At 46.6% G+C, this 16,114-nt stretch overlaps 3 protein-coding genes across 3 annotated transcripts; 2 read left to right on the top strand and 1 right to left on the bottom strand.

The window, feature by feature from the left end:
- Window positions 1-229: 229 nt before the first annotated feature.
- On the bottom strand, window positions 230-6,258 carry LOC311367020 (uncharacterized protein). Its single transcript, XM_084485824.1, has 7 exons — window positions 5,892-6,258; window positions 5,509-5,705; window positions 5,295-5,396; window positions 5,116-5,214; window positions 4,884-4,994; window positions 3,735-3,855; window positions 230-3,278 (listed from the first exon to the last, which is right to left on the bottom strand). The coding sequence occupies exons 1-7, from the start codon at window positions 5,914-5,916 to the stop codon at window positions 1,039-1,041; spliced, it is 2,895 nt and encodes a 964-aa protein (XP_084341950.1). The 5' UTR covers window positions 5,917-6,258; the 3' UTR covers window positions 230-1,038.
- Window positions 6,259-6,324: 66 nt separating this feature from the next.
- On the top strand, window positions 6,325-9,315 carry mettl9 (methyltransferase 9, His-X-His N1-histidine). The gene is made up of 5 exons (XM_084485825.1): window positions 6,325-6,592; window positions 6,734-6,924; window positions 7,271-7,480; window positions 7,877-8,061; window positions 8,441-9,315. Exons 1-5 carry the CDS (start codon window positions 6,416-6,418, stop codon window positions 8,653-8,655), a joined length of 978 nt encoding a protein of 325 aa, XP_084341951.1. The 5' UTR covers window positions 6,325-6,415; the 3' UTR covers window positions 8,656-9,315.
- A 214-nt stretch (window positions 9,316-9,529) lies between these two features.
- On the top strand, window positions 9,530-15,538 carry kdelr2b (KDEL endoplasmic reticulum protein retention receptor 2b). Its single transcript, XM_084485233.1, has 5 exons — window positions 9,530-9,832; window positions 11,449-11,549; window positions 12,773-12,931; window positions 13,449-13,701; window positions 14,069-15,538. Exons 1-5 carry the CDS (start codon window positions 9,742-9,744, stop codon window positions 14,101-14,103), a joined length of 639 nt encoding a protein of 212 aa, XP_084341359.1. The 5' UTR covers window positions 9,530-9,741; the 3' UTR covers window positions 14,104-15,538.
- The last annotated feature ends 576 nt before the right edge of the window (window positions 15,539-16,114 follow it).

Genomic DNA, 16,114 nt, shown 5'->3' on the forward strand with positions numbered 1-16,114 from the left:
GTTCAGTTCAAAGTTCATAGAAAAATGAACTTGTTCTTTTGAACTAGTTCATGCACAACACTGTAGACCATTGGGGTTACCCCTGGAAAACGAAACAGTTGGCACTCACACACATACCAACAACAAATAGTAAACATTTAACAAAGTTATAAATGACGCATTGCTAGTTTTGACTGAGTTTTAATAAAAAGCATTTTGGCAGTTCAATGTCCTCAAACAGTCGGGAGCAGGATCAAATGTTTGATAGCAGTGACCTCTAGTGGATAGACCCACCTATTGCTCCTAAAGGCGATATTTATTGCCGTCCTGAATTACGTGTAAGCAAAATATGGGCAAATAAGGGCAGAGCAGTAAAATTGAATATATTAATTTATTATTTGTGACTAAATACATTACAACGTGAGATAATTTATTTGGTAGCCTAATTACACTTTTTGTAGGCCTAATATGGCAGATAAACTGTAACCGCCAGGCACATTTTTAATTACAGAGTCCAGCATATTCTATAATTAAAGCATAAATTATCCTTTCATTTCAATTCATGTTCCGTGTCATATATTTTTTATTTCCGCCTTAATGAAGCTTCTCCTGCTCCCCGTTTAAAGACCCCCGGACTTTTCAATCAAAAGCAATTATAAAACCTTGACCGCAAGTCATGACCGCAAAGGACTACCGCACTTTCACGTTTAATTGCGGGTTATGTGAAGTGGGCCATCGCCTGCTCCACTGCCTTTGGGTAATTAAAGGCTCAGCTCACCATGCATGTACGTAGCATCATGTTTACACGGCCGTTGAAGTGACGTACTGTCATGTGTGCGGATATAATAACTTAAACCAAACCAACTAACAAGAATTAACATGAGGATCAATGAAGACGCAAACATCATACATGTGCCTTTGCATTTAACATATAAACTTTTGGGTGTGGATTTGCTGAAAACCTATAAAAAAATGATTGTAATATTGTTTTATTTAAATAAATGAAGAGCTCTTTTGTGAGTCTCTTTTTCAATCAAAATTTTTCGTCTCTTTCTCAAACTATATGACGACGGGTCTCCAGCCTGATTCCAACATGGTCAAATGAAACTTCCGCATGTGCGCTTTCAGTAGCTCGGGTCGGCTAAAGGCCATTTCACAGTGGGAACATTCATGCGGTTTCTCCCCTATGTGGGTCAGGAGGTGTTTCTTCAGAGTCTCGGCCCTCTTGTAACTCTTATCGCAGGACGGACACCAATACGTCTCCCCCGAGTGCCTCCTCATGTGAACGGTGAGGTAGTAGGCCTGGACAAACCCCTTCCCGCACTCCCGACACTTGAACGGCCTTTCTCCTGTGTGATAGCGACCGTGCAGTTTCAGCTCCGACGCCGATCGGAAACTCTTTGCGCACTCCTTGCACGGAAAGGCCCTCTCCCGCGTATGCATCGACTCGTGTCTCTTCAGCGTGCCGGTGCTTCGGAACAGCTTGGGGCACTTGGAGCACTTGAAGGGGCGGTCGCCCGTGTGAACCGTCTCGTGGCTGATCAGAGCCTTCAGGCACGGGAAAGCCCGATTGCAGGACGCGCAAGGGAACGGGCCGTGGAACTGATGAGCGTCGGCGTAGTGCTGGTTTACCTCCACAAAGCCGTTGAAAGTTTCGCCGCACATTGTGCAACGGCGGGGCTTGTGGATTTCATTGTGCGCCACAAGTCTCGTTGCATCCGGGAACGAGATGTCGCACTCGGCACAATGAGAAGCCGAAGCCGTTTTGGATTTCCTGCCCGTATTCTCCTTCGAGGTCTTGTACCCCGGAATAGCAGCGTCTGCCTCCGCTGATGTCATTTTCTTAACTTTGCATTTCGTCACCAAGTGCTTCTTCATTGAACATTTGGACCTAAACTTTACCTTGCAGTTTGGACAGACTAAGGGAGACTTAGTCTTTAGGGGTGCTCTTTTGGGGGTTTCCTTCACCGCAGCACCACAGGGTGTAGAGTTTGTTTCTTTCGCCTCCATGTCTTTGGTCAGCGCTTGCGCTTTGTTTGTGCAAAAGTTACCTTCCAACGAAGCTGATTCATTAAGCATATCAAGTATGGCCTCGCTGCCTTTAACAGCGGGTTCTGATGCCTGGCAGGTTTGCTCTAGTTTCACTTGGCATTTGTCCTCCTCAAACGTGTCGCTCCCTTGTCGCAGTGTTGATTCCATTCTTTCCATAACTGTTCTGTCCCCGGGGACTGCTTGATTTGGCTGGGTGTTTTCTTGCACGGCAGCAGAAGGAATGTCCTCTCCAGGTGAAGACCACTCTTGACAAGTTATTGGACACACCTCTTCATGGCTCCTCAGACTTTGGGTACCTTGGAGAGCACTCTGACAGATGCCACCTGGATGAATTGCAGTCTGAGGGAGCTGAGCTATGCTTGCACAACCGTGGCTTAGGTTATTGGGGCTTAGGCTTTTGGCAGTTTTGTCCTCTGGTGTTGCCACTCCTGGTCGGAGTCCAGCGCCGTGACAAATGTGTCGCTTCAGGTTGTATGGGCATTGAAAGGATTTCTCACACTGAGGGCACTGGAATGGCCGCTCCCTGATGTGTGTCATCTCATGTCTGCGCATATGTGACAAGCGGCTGAGAGTTTTGCCGCAGATCTGACATGTCTTGCTAGCTTTTGTTCCCTTCTTCTTGAAATACTGTGTCATGTTGAGAACTGTGTCATTTCGCTTCCTCCTGAAACACTGTGCCATGTCGAGATCTAGCAGCACTGGTGTCACCTCATTGGCCATTGTCGATGCAGGTGCCACATTTGACATGCATGTGCTTTTTAGGTGTTCATTTGCCGGGGTACTTTTCATGGTAATCATTGTAATTTCTGGTTCCATCTTAACACAGGCGGAGCTCTGTCCCTCACTTGTGGAATCCCCATCCGTTCTCACACAGAGTTTAACCTTCTCATCTTCCGGCTCTTTAATATTACGTCCCAAATGTAACTCCACAGCGCGAGGATCCAGAACAACACGGAGGCTGCGTGAAGGCACCATCTGCTGTATGCAAGCAATATCCTCTAGACTATACACTTTAACCACAATGGGCTGAATCGTAACCCCGTCTCCTGCACTCATTTCGTCTTTCGTGTCATATCCCATCCTGGCATTTTCTGCAGTTGCCATGTCAACGGTCTGTCCACTGCTCGATGGGGCCACGTAATCATCCAACATATTTGCTTTTAAAAGAGTCTCCTCCTCCATGAGGATTGTCTCCATGGAGTGGGGAGACGGAGCCGTGCAAACACTGTCTCCCGTGTGCAGAACATCTGGAATATCAGAAACAGAAACAGCTCAGCAAAGACATAAACACATGGCAAATGTCGAGATGTTGACTGGATTTTTGGAAATAGGAAAAAACGCTATTAACGATATGAGTGACTGATGGCTCTGACAGAAGTCTGGTTGGATTCAGTCTTAAGGAATTCCATCTATTCCTCCCACCATTTGGAGAGCGCTACGTTGGCCGCACTCCAATTGCTGAAAGCAAAAGAAGTTGCACCCTTTCCATCTGCACCGTCCCATGGGGTGATCCCCGTCGCCATCTTAGCAAGTCTATTCCAAGTAGCACACTCAAAAGTAACGGACCACTTTAGTGACATAGAGACAGAGAGGCAAAGTTTGGCATATCGGAGGGAAGTCAATCCAAATTCAACCATCATCATCATCAGCTCCATGTAACACACTATTTACGATACATAATAATATGATATATGCAGTGTTACCAATATTGCTGGGATGAATGCAGTCTTTTTGGTGTTCCAAGAGGGATTTGAGCTCTTGGGGGAGTGGAAATGCAATACATTCAGCAAGAACAGATGGAGCACTGCCCAGCATATTGGCCACCTGGTCAGGAGAAACAAAACATAATTTCAGTCAATTAGGGGATTTAATCACAACTGAGACCACATTTGATTGCTGGCAGTGTCCACAAAGTACAATCAGACCAACACAGAAATCAATCAAACTATGGATGAGGTTTTTTTTACGCTAAATCATTTTGGTCTAAACAAAAATAATTGCCTCAGTGAAAAGATTAGATAATGCAGCTCTAAAATGTGCAATGTCAATAAATAACGATGTGGGCTTTCCTCTTCCACGGGTAGACAGATTGCGTTCCAGTCCATTTCATAGTAGTGATGGGTCGTTTGCGAACCGAATCAGTTCAATCAGTCATGTTTCACTTCTCCCTTGTGTGTCTCTGTCGTTTGTTCTCCCACAGAGTAGACTAGTCACTGTGTTCACTGTTAAGTTAGGAGAGTGGTGAAGAGAGACTGAGACGAGGGCCAGCCAATCGTATGCTGTTGTCTGTTGAGTCTAGGACACTCTCGTCAAATTTTAGCCAATGGGAGACCGCAATGCAAAATGCATAGCAAGTTGTAAGAGTCGCAGCTGACTTCTCGTTCAGTCAGTCACTCGTTCTTGGCTTGTAGGCTGTAGAACAGAGTGATTATGGCTCTGCTCAAGGTGTATATACACATTAGCCACCGTTGTGTTGTCTAAAAGTAGACATAATCATGAAGTTGCAGCTATGTTTTTGCCTTGAACTACTGTGTTGTGTTGATCATTTGCACGATCGTTTGAGAACGAGGAGCTGAGGACCGTGCATTCCATGATTCACCACTATAGACTTTGTACTGGAAACGTGACTGAACGAACAAACGAACAAACGATTCTGAAAGATTCTTCTCGGCGAACTGACCGACGCGAACTGACTCAAGGAAATACTCATGAAATCCATCACTATTTCATAGCAGAGCATAATCAGTGTAGACTGACATTGCCCAGACCTTATATTGTGGTCCAGATAGATAGGATCTTAAAATGAGGCGTCTTTGTAACCTCAGATGACAATGCCTTGTTTTTTACGTTACCTGTTGAAGATTCGGCACCACTAGTAATCTCTCAAGCGCCACAAGGAATTTCATCACAAGCAACTCCACAGCTTTGTAATATTCTGGCCCATATTTCTGGGGGAAAACATCCTGAAATCGGGGCAGTCGGTTGGCGGTGGTCAATTCGATTTTTAAATAGTTTTCAACACAAACAAGGTATGAGAAATGTTTTCAAATTGTGTAATCTCATTTGGGCCAACACACCACTTACCTGGTAAAAGTTTTGCCTGCTACCTGGGTCCGTTATCAGTCTTTGAATAAGAATAATAAGCATGCTTGGTCCACTCATTCCCTCCGCTGAGTTGTTTACCTGTGAGACACAGATTGTATGACAGCAGACACAACAACCCATTTGCCCCGGTGCTTATGAACAATACGTCTAAAACCTACCTCTTTGCTCAACAACGAACTGAGCTTCTGCATTCTTTCCAAGTGTGGCTGAAGTGTGTTCAAGTCGATGGTTTGACCCGGACGGCACAAATCAAGTACGAGCTATTGGCAGAAGAAACCAGGATTTTTAAGAAAGCGTTTGAACCAAATAAGCAGGGCACAGAAGAGTTCAGTACATTGGAAACAGTAAAACCAGAATTGTTTTATTCATCACCTGTGCTTGAAAGTTAAAACACAGCAAACACCTCTGCCTGCAATTAAGAAGTCCGGGGACGATTTCAGCTATCTCTGTGATGACATGGTCCAGAAGCCCATAGGCGGACACCACCCTGTGCTGCACAGTGCGCCAGATGGCTGCTGAGACCAGCCTGAGTGGGGGCACCAGCGCACGCAGACAGGGCAGTGGGGGGTCTGAAAAAAAAAAGAAGAACATCAAGTAACATCAGGTATTAATGCCTGTTCTTTTGAAATATTAAAGCACGCGAAAATATAGAAGTAAAGGTGGGATCATCAGGGCCATGCTCGAGGCTTAAGTCAGTAAGTCACAAATAAAAACAACAACGTCCAAACACATAATTCAAGGAGAATGTAGTTAACCTTGGTTTAGGGATGTCGGTTGCATCTCTTTTTAATCAAAGTCCAAGTTCTTGTTCTCGGTGAATAATAAAGACAGCACCACGGTAGCTCTCAACACCAGGAAATAACTCCAGCGGTTCCGCCGGCGGACACATTTAGCGGAGACACCGGGCGGAAACACACAGACAGTAGCAGGCGCTGCTGCAGTCAGAAGTTGACTCAATGGGCTGGGTCCCCCTGATGCCTCCTGTGCAAACACACTGCACAGTTTGCTCTACAGATCTAAATTAGCCACACAAAAGGGGATCCCCTGATACACCCACCGCACCCTCGCAGGTTGGTCCGTTTCGTGTTTCAAAAGGATGCCGCTGGGGTTATGCATTTACGTGTTCGCTTACTATTGGGTGGCTTTATAAATATCGATCGGCCGGCGGCCCGGCCGGGGTCTTCTAACCTCTTTACTTAATCTGGCCGTGTGACCTCCGCTGCTGCTGTCCATCCGCTGCGACGGACTGGCTTGCCCGTCCCGCTGAACCGTTGTCCGTATGTGTCATCTACAGCTGAAGACGTTACTTTTTGTAGCCTGGGTGGTGGGCTACATTGCGTTTTTACTGTGCATGCGGAGGATGTGGACGGGGAAGTATGTGAGGAGCCCCCTGGCACGGTCCATGCTCACCAACATGGTGAGCGACATGGAGGAAGCCGGACTTGAAACGCAAGAGGTAACGTGATGTTCCAGAAATCGGAAAAAAAAGATGATGATGATGTTGCACTGCCGTGTCTTATGTCGTTGCCTTAATTCCAGCCATAGCTCTTCATAGGACGTTCATTTTGAGCCTCCGTCTCTCTCTCTCCGTCTCCAGTGGTACCAGTGCTCGACCGACCTGCTGGGGGACGCTGTGCGACCGCTGTTCGTCCAGAGCCACCTGGACTCTGACACCCAGGCCTTCCTCAAGCACAGCGTCGACAAGTCGGGCTGGCTGTTCACCCAGCTGTACCACTCGTTCATGTCCACCGTGCTCAGCCCCGTGGTGTCTCGCACCTCCATCAACGGGTCAGCCAATAACGCCGAGAATAATCATTCCTATGAACGTGTCGCTGTACCGACAGCGATATATATATATTGTTGTTTCTCCTTCTTCTTCTGACGAATGTACTTTTGGTCGGTCGCTCTGGATTAAAGCGTCTGCTCAATGCCCTTAATGTAAACGTAATACATCCTGGATATACATCCTTATTTACATTGGTTCTAGCCCAGTGGTTCCCAACCTCTCTTGTGGCTGCATTTTGTTGAGTGAGGTCCCGACCCCAAGGCTGGAAAACCCCCCTAAGTCTGGCCCCTCCTCGTGTGCCTCCACGCCTCACCCTTCCTCCCCTCACCCTTCTTCCCCCTCGCTCAGGCTGCTGAGCCGGGGCTCCATGTTCGTGTTCTCCCCCGATCAGTTCCGCCGGCTGCTGCGCATCTCCCCCGAGTGGCGCGCCGACCGGCTGCTGGACCTGGGCGCCGGAGACGGGGGAGTAACCGAGGTGATGGGCGCGCACTTCCGAGAGGTGTACGCCACAGAGGTGTCGCCCCCCATGAAGTGGCACCTCCAGAGGAGGAATTACAAGTAGGTGTGCTTCCTGTGGCGTGGCACTCATGCCACTCGGGGGGTCGAGGTGTCCCCTGAGCGAGACACCTCACCCGGACTCCTCCTGACGAGCTGGCTGTCTTCTTGCGTGGTCGACTCCGCCGTTGGTGTGTGAATGTGTTTAATAACCATTTTAAGTTTCTTTGGATAAAAATGCCTTAAAATGCCCTAAATGTACATTTTAAAGAAGGAGGGGCACACTATAGCCAGGGACTTATCGTTCACAGTTGATATTGTGCATGGATTAACACGAATGTTTACATTGGGGTACATTACAGCCACTCCTTAAGCTGTCTGTGCATTCGTGCTTATCTCTCTCTCTGTCTCTTTTGTCTCTTTTGTCTCTCTGTCTCTCTCACTGCCTGTCGTCGTCAGGGTGCTGGCCGTGGAGGAGTGGGAGCGGACGGGTTTCCAGTACGACCTGATCAGCTGCCTGAACCTGCTGGACCGCTGTGAGACTCCTCTGGATCTCCTCAAGGGGATGCAGCGCTCCCTGGTGCCTGGAACGGGCAGAGTCATCCTGGCTTTGGTGCTGCCCTTCCAGCCCTACGTGGAGATAGGTGTGTGTGGGGAAATCCGGTGGAACCAGGAGGAAGGATTTAGTTTAAAGGGGGTGATGTTATGCCACCAGGTGTGAGCCACCATGTTTTAGTGACATCACAAGGGGGGGGGGGGGGGGGGGGGGGGGGGTTGGGGGTGTCCGCTGATATGTGTGCTGGATATATCAGCCTACCAGTCTACCCAGTGGACTGTAGCAAACGTTCTTAGCTATCCATCATTCATCTAGGTGGACACTGCCACTTGTGAGGTCACTAAAACACAAGAAAAGGCCGATTTCATACAGCTTGTAATGGCTAATCACACTCACACCTGAGCTAAATCGTGACAGGACCAGGTCATATCTGTAATAAAAAAAACTTTTTTTTGTCTTTACCCAAGGAGGGCGATGGCAACGTCCCAAAGAACGCCTGCAGGTGAAGGGCAAAACGTGGGAGGAGCAAGTGACCAGCATGTCCAATGACGTGTTCCGGGAGGCGGGGCTGGAGGTGGAGGCGGTGACCCGCCTGCCGTACCTCTGTGAGGGGGACATGTACAAGGATTACTACGTGCTCGACGACGCCGTGTTTGTCCTAAAGGCCTCGGGAAAGCACTGAAGAACGGTCCGCTTGTTTACCGACGGGGGCTCAAGATGACAGGCGGGTGTTTTATTGTGGGTTTTCAGTTGCTGCCAATTTAAGTGTTTTCGGCCAAAAATAATAGGTGTACAGTTACAGTGTATTCATAGCTTTTAGTCTGGAACAACATCCGGTTTACAGCTCAGGTAGCGCCTACATTTACCAGCCATCGACACCTCTTCATTTTCAATCAAAATAATATATCTGAATGGCAGTTTGCCACAAAATATACAGTACTAGGTTATAGGATGAGTGCGAGAATGGCTATATTTTAAGACATATCACTGTGATATGGAATTATTTTGTAAAAGTGTCTTGTGGTACGGTTGTGGTATGGTTCACAATATTTGAATGTGTATACTGTATTATCAATGGAGAGTAGTTTATCATTTAGTTGACATATTGTGTAAACTATATGACCAATACATTCCAGTGCAGAATGCAAAGGATGAATGTGTATTGGGTGTTACAGGGTTTTAATTTGTCGGGTACATTTACGTTCTGCAAAAAAATGCTTACTTGATAGTGACAATAAAAGCAATATTAGGCAGATTCCAAGCCAACAATGTGCATAACGTGCCATTACACAAATGTGCAATAGTCATGTGCCATATTAAACATGCTTTGTATTGCACTAAATCCGGTTTCACTCCATTGCTTTCACACACACAAAGTGAAATGACATTCAATCGTTAAAAAAAAAGAAGAAAGATTTACAATTGCCTCATTTTAATTTCAAATCATGAACTTCTACTTGAATCAAACATCGAGCCACGGAGCTCCGACTATTTTGGTGATGACTGTCTCTCCCTTTATGGGCGGACCTCATGCGCTCCCGGCTTGCGCTGGTTGGTTCCCTCGTTGGCCACGTCTCCAGGCCACGTCGCGCATCAACACGCCATTTTCCAAACCTTAACCCCAGAATAGACCATTACCGCTCCAGATATCACCCCAAACGGGACATCAAGCGTGTCCGTCGGAGGCCACCTCACCCGCAGTGTTCAGGGAGACTCAAAAGGGGGTCGACTGTAGAAGGAAGCGGAGGACCGTGCGTCTTGCAGAAACATGAACATCTTCAGGCTGACCGGGGATCTCTCCCATTTAGCGGCCATCATCATCCTGCTGCTGAAGATATGGAAAACCAGGTCTTGTGCCGGTGAGTAGCCGTGTCATCTGCAGGCGGAGAACACAGTACGGTCGGCGAAGGACAGGCCGTCGTGGTGATCGCGGATGGCCCGTCAGCTCTCCCGAGTCCACGTTGTAACTCGGGGTGCACGGAGAGGCTAACGACAGCTAGCACTGGTTAGCCTGTGCACGTCCAGCCTGCCGCTGGTAAACACAGTCTTTGCCAAGACGTGTCATTGAAACGATAACTGAAAATGTGTCTGTGCTGCAACGCGTATTGCATGACATGGCCCGGAGGCGACGGCCAAAGCCCGTCCCTGCACCCAGCACCCAGCACCCCTCCGTACCGCTGCAGTCTGACGGCGTGTGTTTAGAGGTCTCCGTGGCGGAGACAGCTCGGCGGGGAGGCCCCGGGTCCCAACTGGGCACACACACACACACAGTCACTACTCAGGGTACATGGGTGCATGGGGACCCCTGACATCCAGAACCAGGGGAGCACTGAGAGAGGGCACTTATGTCCTGGTTGATCCATCCTTACGGTTCACCAGCTGGAGCCTCTGACGTGGCAGGGAGGGCCAGCTATATTAAAGTACTACCGACTAGGGCTACAACTTAATTGATAATTGCAACATACGTCATGCATTCCATTCCGTTTTTGGAGGATATGATGTAGGTTAGTTGTTGGCTGTGTTTTTCTGTGTTCTGTAGGGGTCATGGGCAGCGCAGCATCCTGCACTTCATGCCCACTAGCAGGGACTGATTCTGACCAGCAGTGGAAGCATATCCTGCTTTATGAAAGCGTGTTTGTAGGAAACTCGTGCTTTTTATGGGGCCAGGTTCTTCTTAGCCCTACAAGTAATAACAAGCAAACAATCCTCAAGTTGTAGGGAAAGATTATGAAAAATGCACAAAATGTACACATCCAAAGCAAATAAATGAACTTGTATTACGTGGAATCTATAATGAGGTCATCGCTAGTAATTGCATTGTAAACAGTAGGTGCTTCCGAGACCTGTTATATTGGCTCACTAATATCGTTGCTGTAACTTGCCAGGAATATGTATTTAATGACAACGCATTTCATGACACACCTCACCTTTCCTCAAGGCACACACCGGCCTTTCCAGGGTGGTTGCGAACCACACTGCTCGTGATAACAGAGATAAAACAGGGCAGAGTTTTAGATAACTTGTATTCAGTCTGTCTGTGTGTTTCATAGGCTAAAGTCTATAGGTTTCAGAAGGCCAATGGGATTTCAGTACATGCCTACAAACAAAGATATCAATGAAGTTACTCAAATGCACTCAATTTCACCTGCTTCATCTACATAAAGGGAATTGTCTAATTTAAATGTTACATGTACACAGTGTCACACTCTGTTACTGCAATTTCACAATGTGCCTTCATGTTTTCATGTTTAGAAATTTTTGATTCTGTGCAAGTTGGTACTAATGCTAGAGATGCTATAGTGGCCTGGTCCATCATGAAGCCTCAAGGCTTCTGTCATTACTTGGTCCGTGTGCCACTTCAAAAAAGACACCATAAGGAAAGCAACTGCATATACAGAGTCAATAGAGGTTGTTGTTCTTCTGTGTTGATGCTTGATGATTCTGCCATGTCCCACTTCCTTCTGTCTCTGAACAGGTATTTCTGGGAAGAGTCAAATCCTGTTTGCCTTGGTGTTCACCACACGCTACCTGGATCTGCTCACCTCGTTCATTTCCCTCTACAACACGTCCATGAAGGTATGCAAACACACATCCTCACGCACACCAGGGGCGGTGTAAAATGTCAATCCAGAAATGTTTTGTATTGCTTCCTCTTGCGATACCTTATTGATACACCGGCGGCAAATATCAGTATTTTCATTGATTACATGCAGACTCTCCAAACAGATTCCCCGCAAAATTGACATACTCGCTCTCCTCGCTCGTTCACTCACACACACACTGCCATTCTCGCGCGCACACACGTGCGCTAACTCTCGTAACACTTATTATTGACAACAGTTAGCTGAACATTATAGGGTAATTAATTAATTAATGTTGCTGCAGCAACATTTAAGATGATGATAAGTTCTGCCTATTCTGCCTCTGTTGCTGCGGTCAGACCAAAACACACCTGAGTGACAGGGGCCGTTGTGGACCCTACGTCATATCCCGCCCCTTGCAAGTCTGCCCCCCTAAACCTCTAAAAAAACTCTCTAAAATCTTAGGTCATGATCATATATATTTATATGCGTGTGTGTTATCTGTATCGGCCTTTAGGAGCTGAAAGTTATCGTTATCTGTATCGGTTAAAAAAAAAAGTTAACGTGCATCCCTAATAGAAACACAGCAGAACCAATGACACGAAAATAACAAACCCACAATGATCAGATTGCCTAAAAGTTGTTATTTCCTGCTGTCTGCACGACCAGAAGGTTTGGCTAACATGCCAGTCTGTATCCATAATCATCTCTATTTCCTCCCCGGCCACATTGCTATTGGTTGTTGATTCCTTTCCAAAGAAAGATCTTCTTCCTCACACCCTCTACCTGTCCTTTGATGGCCTGGAGTCAAAGCACTTGACAAACACTGTAGTTCAAATACTGTCTCGGCCAAAGGATCCCGCCCTTGTTAACCAAAGAACCAAACAATACGATCTGGAAAACCCATTCGGGATTAATTCATGCAAAGAGAAATCGGTCACAGTGATGACTTTGGTGTAGATGGGGTAGTAGCTATGCAGTAAAGTTTGTGTGAATACTTAGATATGCTTGGGAATTATTGCCAATATCCCAGTCTTTCTCCCCAAAACAGGAATAGTGCGATAAACTATTATGGGTGTCTCTTTTTTTTTTTGACGCTCTCTCATACAAACCTCCATAAAACTATATCGCTGTATTAATCACAGGAGAGCCCTGTATCCACACGAGAAGTCAGTTGGGTCACTTACGCCGCTTGCATCTCAATCCCTTCCATTCCAGTTCATCTACATCGGATGTGCGTACGCCACAGTCTACCTGATCTACGCCAAGTTCAAGGCCACGTATGACGGGAACCACGACACGTTCAGGGTGGAGTTCCTGGTGGTCCCCATCGGAGGCCTGGCCTTCCTCGTCAACCACGACTTCTCTCCCCTGGAGGTGAGGACGGTGTTCTTGTGGGAGACGTCTCGTGGACTTGAGGGTCTCTCATAACGGTTATTAAAGGCACGGTAGCCGCTGATGATCCGACCAATCACAAACCTGTAATAAGGGTTAGGCGTCTTGAGTGAGAGCTCTCGGGACACTTGAAGTATGACGCCACGGTGTGTGTGGCGCGTTTCATATGTCACATCGCTTATCACGTTGCTCATACACAACGGTACTAAGTGAGTATCACAAAGCTGCCGTGGGGTCGTAACAGTCCCTCTCCTTCCTGGAACTCTCAGCCCAAAACAGGCTTTTCTTGAAATCTCATAGTGTTCTAATTCTATCTGAAACAGTGGGTTCATTTACACTTTAATGTTATATAGTGAATCTTTTGGAAAAAAGTGTTTTACGCAGCCGTCGACGGGCGATGCGCCGTCATCAATATAAAACATCAATGAAATTCAGTCGCCGGTCAATGCGGAGACACCCGTATTTCACCAAGTCTGCCCTCCATCCTCCCCGGATCCAGATCCTGTGGACGTTCTCCATCTACCTGGAGTCGGTGGCCATCCTGCCCCAGCTCTTCATGATCAGCAAGACGGGCGAGGCCGAGACCATCACCACCCACTACCTGTTCTTCCTGGGCCTCTACCGGGCCCTCTACCTCATCAACTGGATCTGGCGCTTCTACTTCGAGGGCTTCTTCGACATGATCGCCATCGTGGCGGGCGTGGTGCAGACCATCCTCTACTGTGACTTCTTCTACTTGTATGTAACGAAAGGTGAGTTCCCCGCCGCCGCCACGGTTCACTACGTCTTGCGCTCGTGTAACGGCAGCGGTGGTGGCGCCGGCGCCCTTTGACCCCGAAGCCAGAGTCGATGTGTCTCCTCGGAGGGTCGTATAGTTTGTCGTCAATGATTGGTTTTTGGACACACTTTGTTTGATAAGCCAGGATTAACAATGCTTCGAAACCTGCTGACCTACACCGGTTTGCAATCTATTCGATGGATGTCTGCTGATCTTTCTCCCCCCCCCCCCGACACGTCAATATCCCCGCACTGTCTTTGACTTGACTCACCGGGGGGGGGTCGTAATCCCACTGTGTCCGTGTTTGTGACTAACATCGCCTCCTCTCTTTCTTGTTACAGTCCTGAAGGGCAAGAAGCTGAGTCTGCCTGCGTAAGCGCCAGAGGGAGAGACCGAGAGAGAGTGTGTGTTTTTGGCAGACTCAAAGAAAGGGTGAACACAGGGAGGGGGGGAGAGGGTTGGCACAGGACACCACTTGCCCGCCCCCGTGCGCCACCCACCCACCCTCCCAACACACACTCCCCCTCCCCACTGCCCCCCCGCACCCTCCCCTCCCATCGTCCCATCCCCCCCCCCCCCCCCTGCCTGGGGTAAGATGCCTGAGACAGAGAGCGAAAGGGAGCCGCTGAGTGTCTGCAAATCGCGTCTCCTCGTTCCGACTAACAGTCCGCAGGAAAACACAGAAGACGGGTTCGGATCTGCATCGGGCCGCTCATTGGCCTTTGGGTTTCTGTTTTATGCATCTTGCCTTTACCTTTTTTTTTTTTCTTTCTATCATTATAATTATTATTATTTTTATTCTGCTCTGTGTAAAAGGAAAGAGGAAAAAAAAAAAAAAGCAAAGCGTTTTCTACATTGGAAAAAGGCTTTAGGAATTGACTCGAGAGCTGAACTTCTGTTGGGCTCCTTGGTGAATGTTCCTTGGTTCTGCACCGTGTAACAACAGCGGACAAGTGGTGGGAGGATGGTATTGACTCTTGGCTGTCTTTTGCAATCTGAATAAATGTGCTTTTTTTTCTGAATCGTCGGGGTAGGGAGAGGGTTTTGTTGCGTCCCCATGGTTTAATGGTGGATATGTTTTCATTTAAATTGTTCACGGCCCTGATTACATTCCTGTGTCTTAAAAGATGCCTTCTCCAGAGTTCCCCTTCGTGCATGTCACACAATTTGGTTGCTGGGGACGTCACACGTTTTTTTCCATTGGTTGAAAATTAAACTTTGCTGTTGATTCCGGTATAGACTGCGGTAAGGGCTTTGCCTGCAATTCCAAAGATTGGTTTTCTCAATAAAATTGCCGTTGATGTTTTGGATACCTTCACCAGGTTGTATTTTAGGAAAGACAATAAAAGCCTTCTGTTCAGTCCGAAAAAAATATCTAAAATATGCCCCAAAGTGTTCACTGCTGTAAATGAAGTTATTTTTTAATTCTCATTTGAATACAAAAGACTGGTGCCATAATTCACCTGTAATATTTCATTGGCCCACTCACATTCACATTACTCTTTTTAGATGTTGGAAACAAGTAACTTATTTAGTGACATGTATTCATAAATACTGCTGAATTCTACCTTCAAGTTAAAATATACTGTCTGAAGAATTGTCCAGGTGACAAATATCTTAAATGTCTCCAAGAAGCACCTTGAGATGAACATCCTATCAACACTGCTGTTACATAGGACCACCATCCAGGGCGCTGCCACCGGTTTTCATTGCAGATCATTCCATATTACTTTTAGTTTTTTTGTTTGTCATCATAGCAGAGGTTCTGCATGTAGATGCAACCACAAATAAAGGTTTTATGGTAAACACAACTGCTTTGTGATAATAAATGGATCCTTATGAGTCTTGCACATATATTCTCCAGCTTTTTCTGAAAATGTACAGAGGATGTGATAGTGCAGTATATCTAAAAAGTAGATGCAGTACTTTAATGATGAAAGAAATTGCATTGTTACAGCAGTGTATTAAATACTATAAGATATATTAAGAAGGAGAGCGTCTTAGTAATTGAAATTTCCCCACTAATTAAAATAAATTAAAACATAATTTTCGTTGTAATATTCAATCCATTATTTGTTTTATAATTGTTTTAACTTTAATTTACAGGTGACCGTGAAACCATTATTTTATCCGTATTTTATTTTGAAAGGGTAAAGTGCAGTTCCGGTATGGTCCGGTTTGGCATTTACTTTAGTTGCGTCCTTATATCCAGCTCAAAATACGAAACAAAATGTTAACAAAAATATAAAATATATCTTTAAGTTTTTACGAAAAAAATAATAATCGTATTTATCCAAACCATCGGTTCGGTTGGTACACTGTCGATCAGTCGGAACCTTGGCACGGGGACCTTTGAGCGTTTCGGACTGAAACGAGCTACGACTTCC

Source organism: Micromesistius poutassou (genome assembly GCF_964030765.1).
Source record: "Micromesistius poutassou genome assembly, chromosome: 21".
Taxonomy (NCBI): domain Eukaryota; kingdom Metazoa; phylum Chordata; class Actinopteri; order Gadiformes; family Gadidae; genus Micromesistius; species Micromesistius poutassou.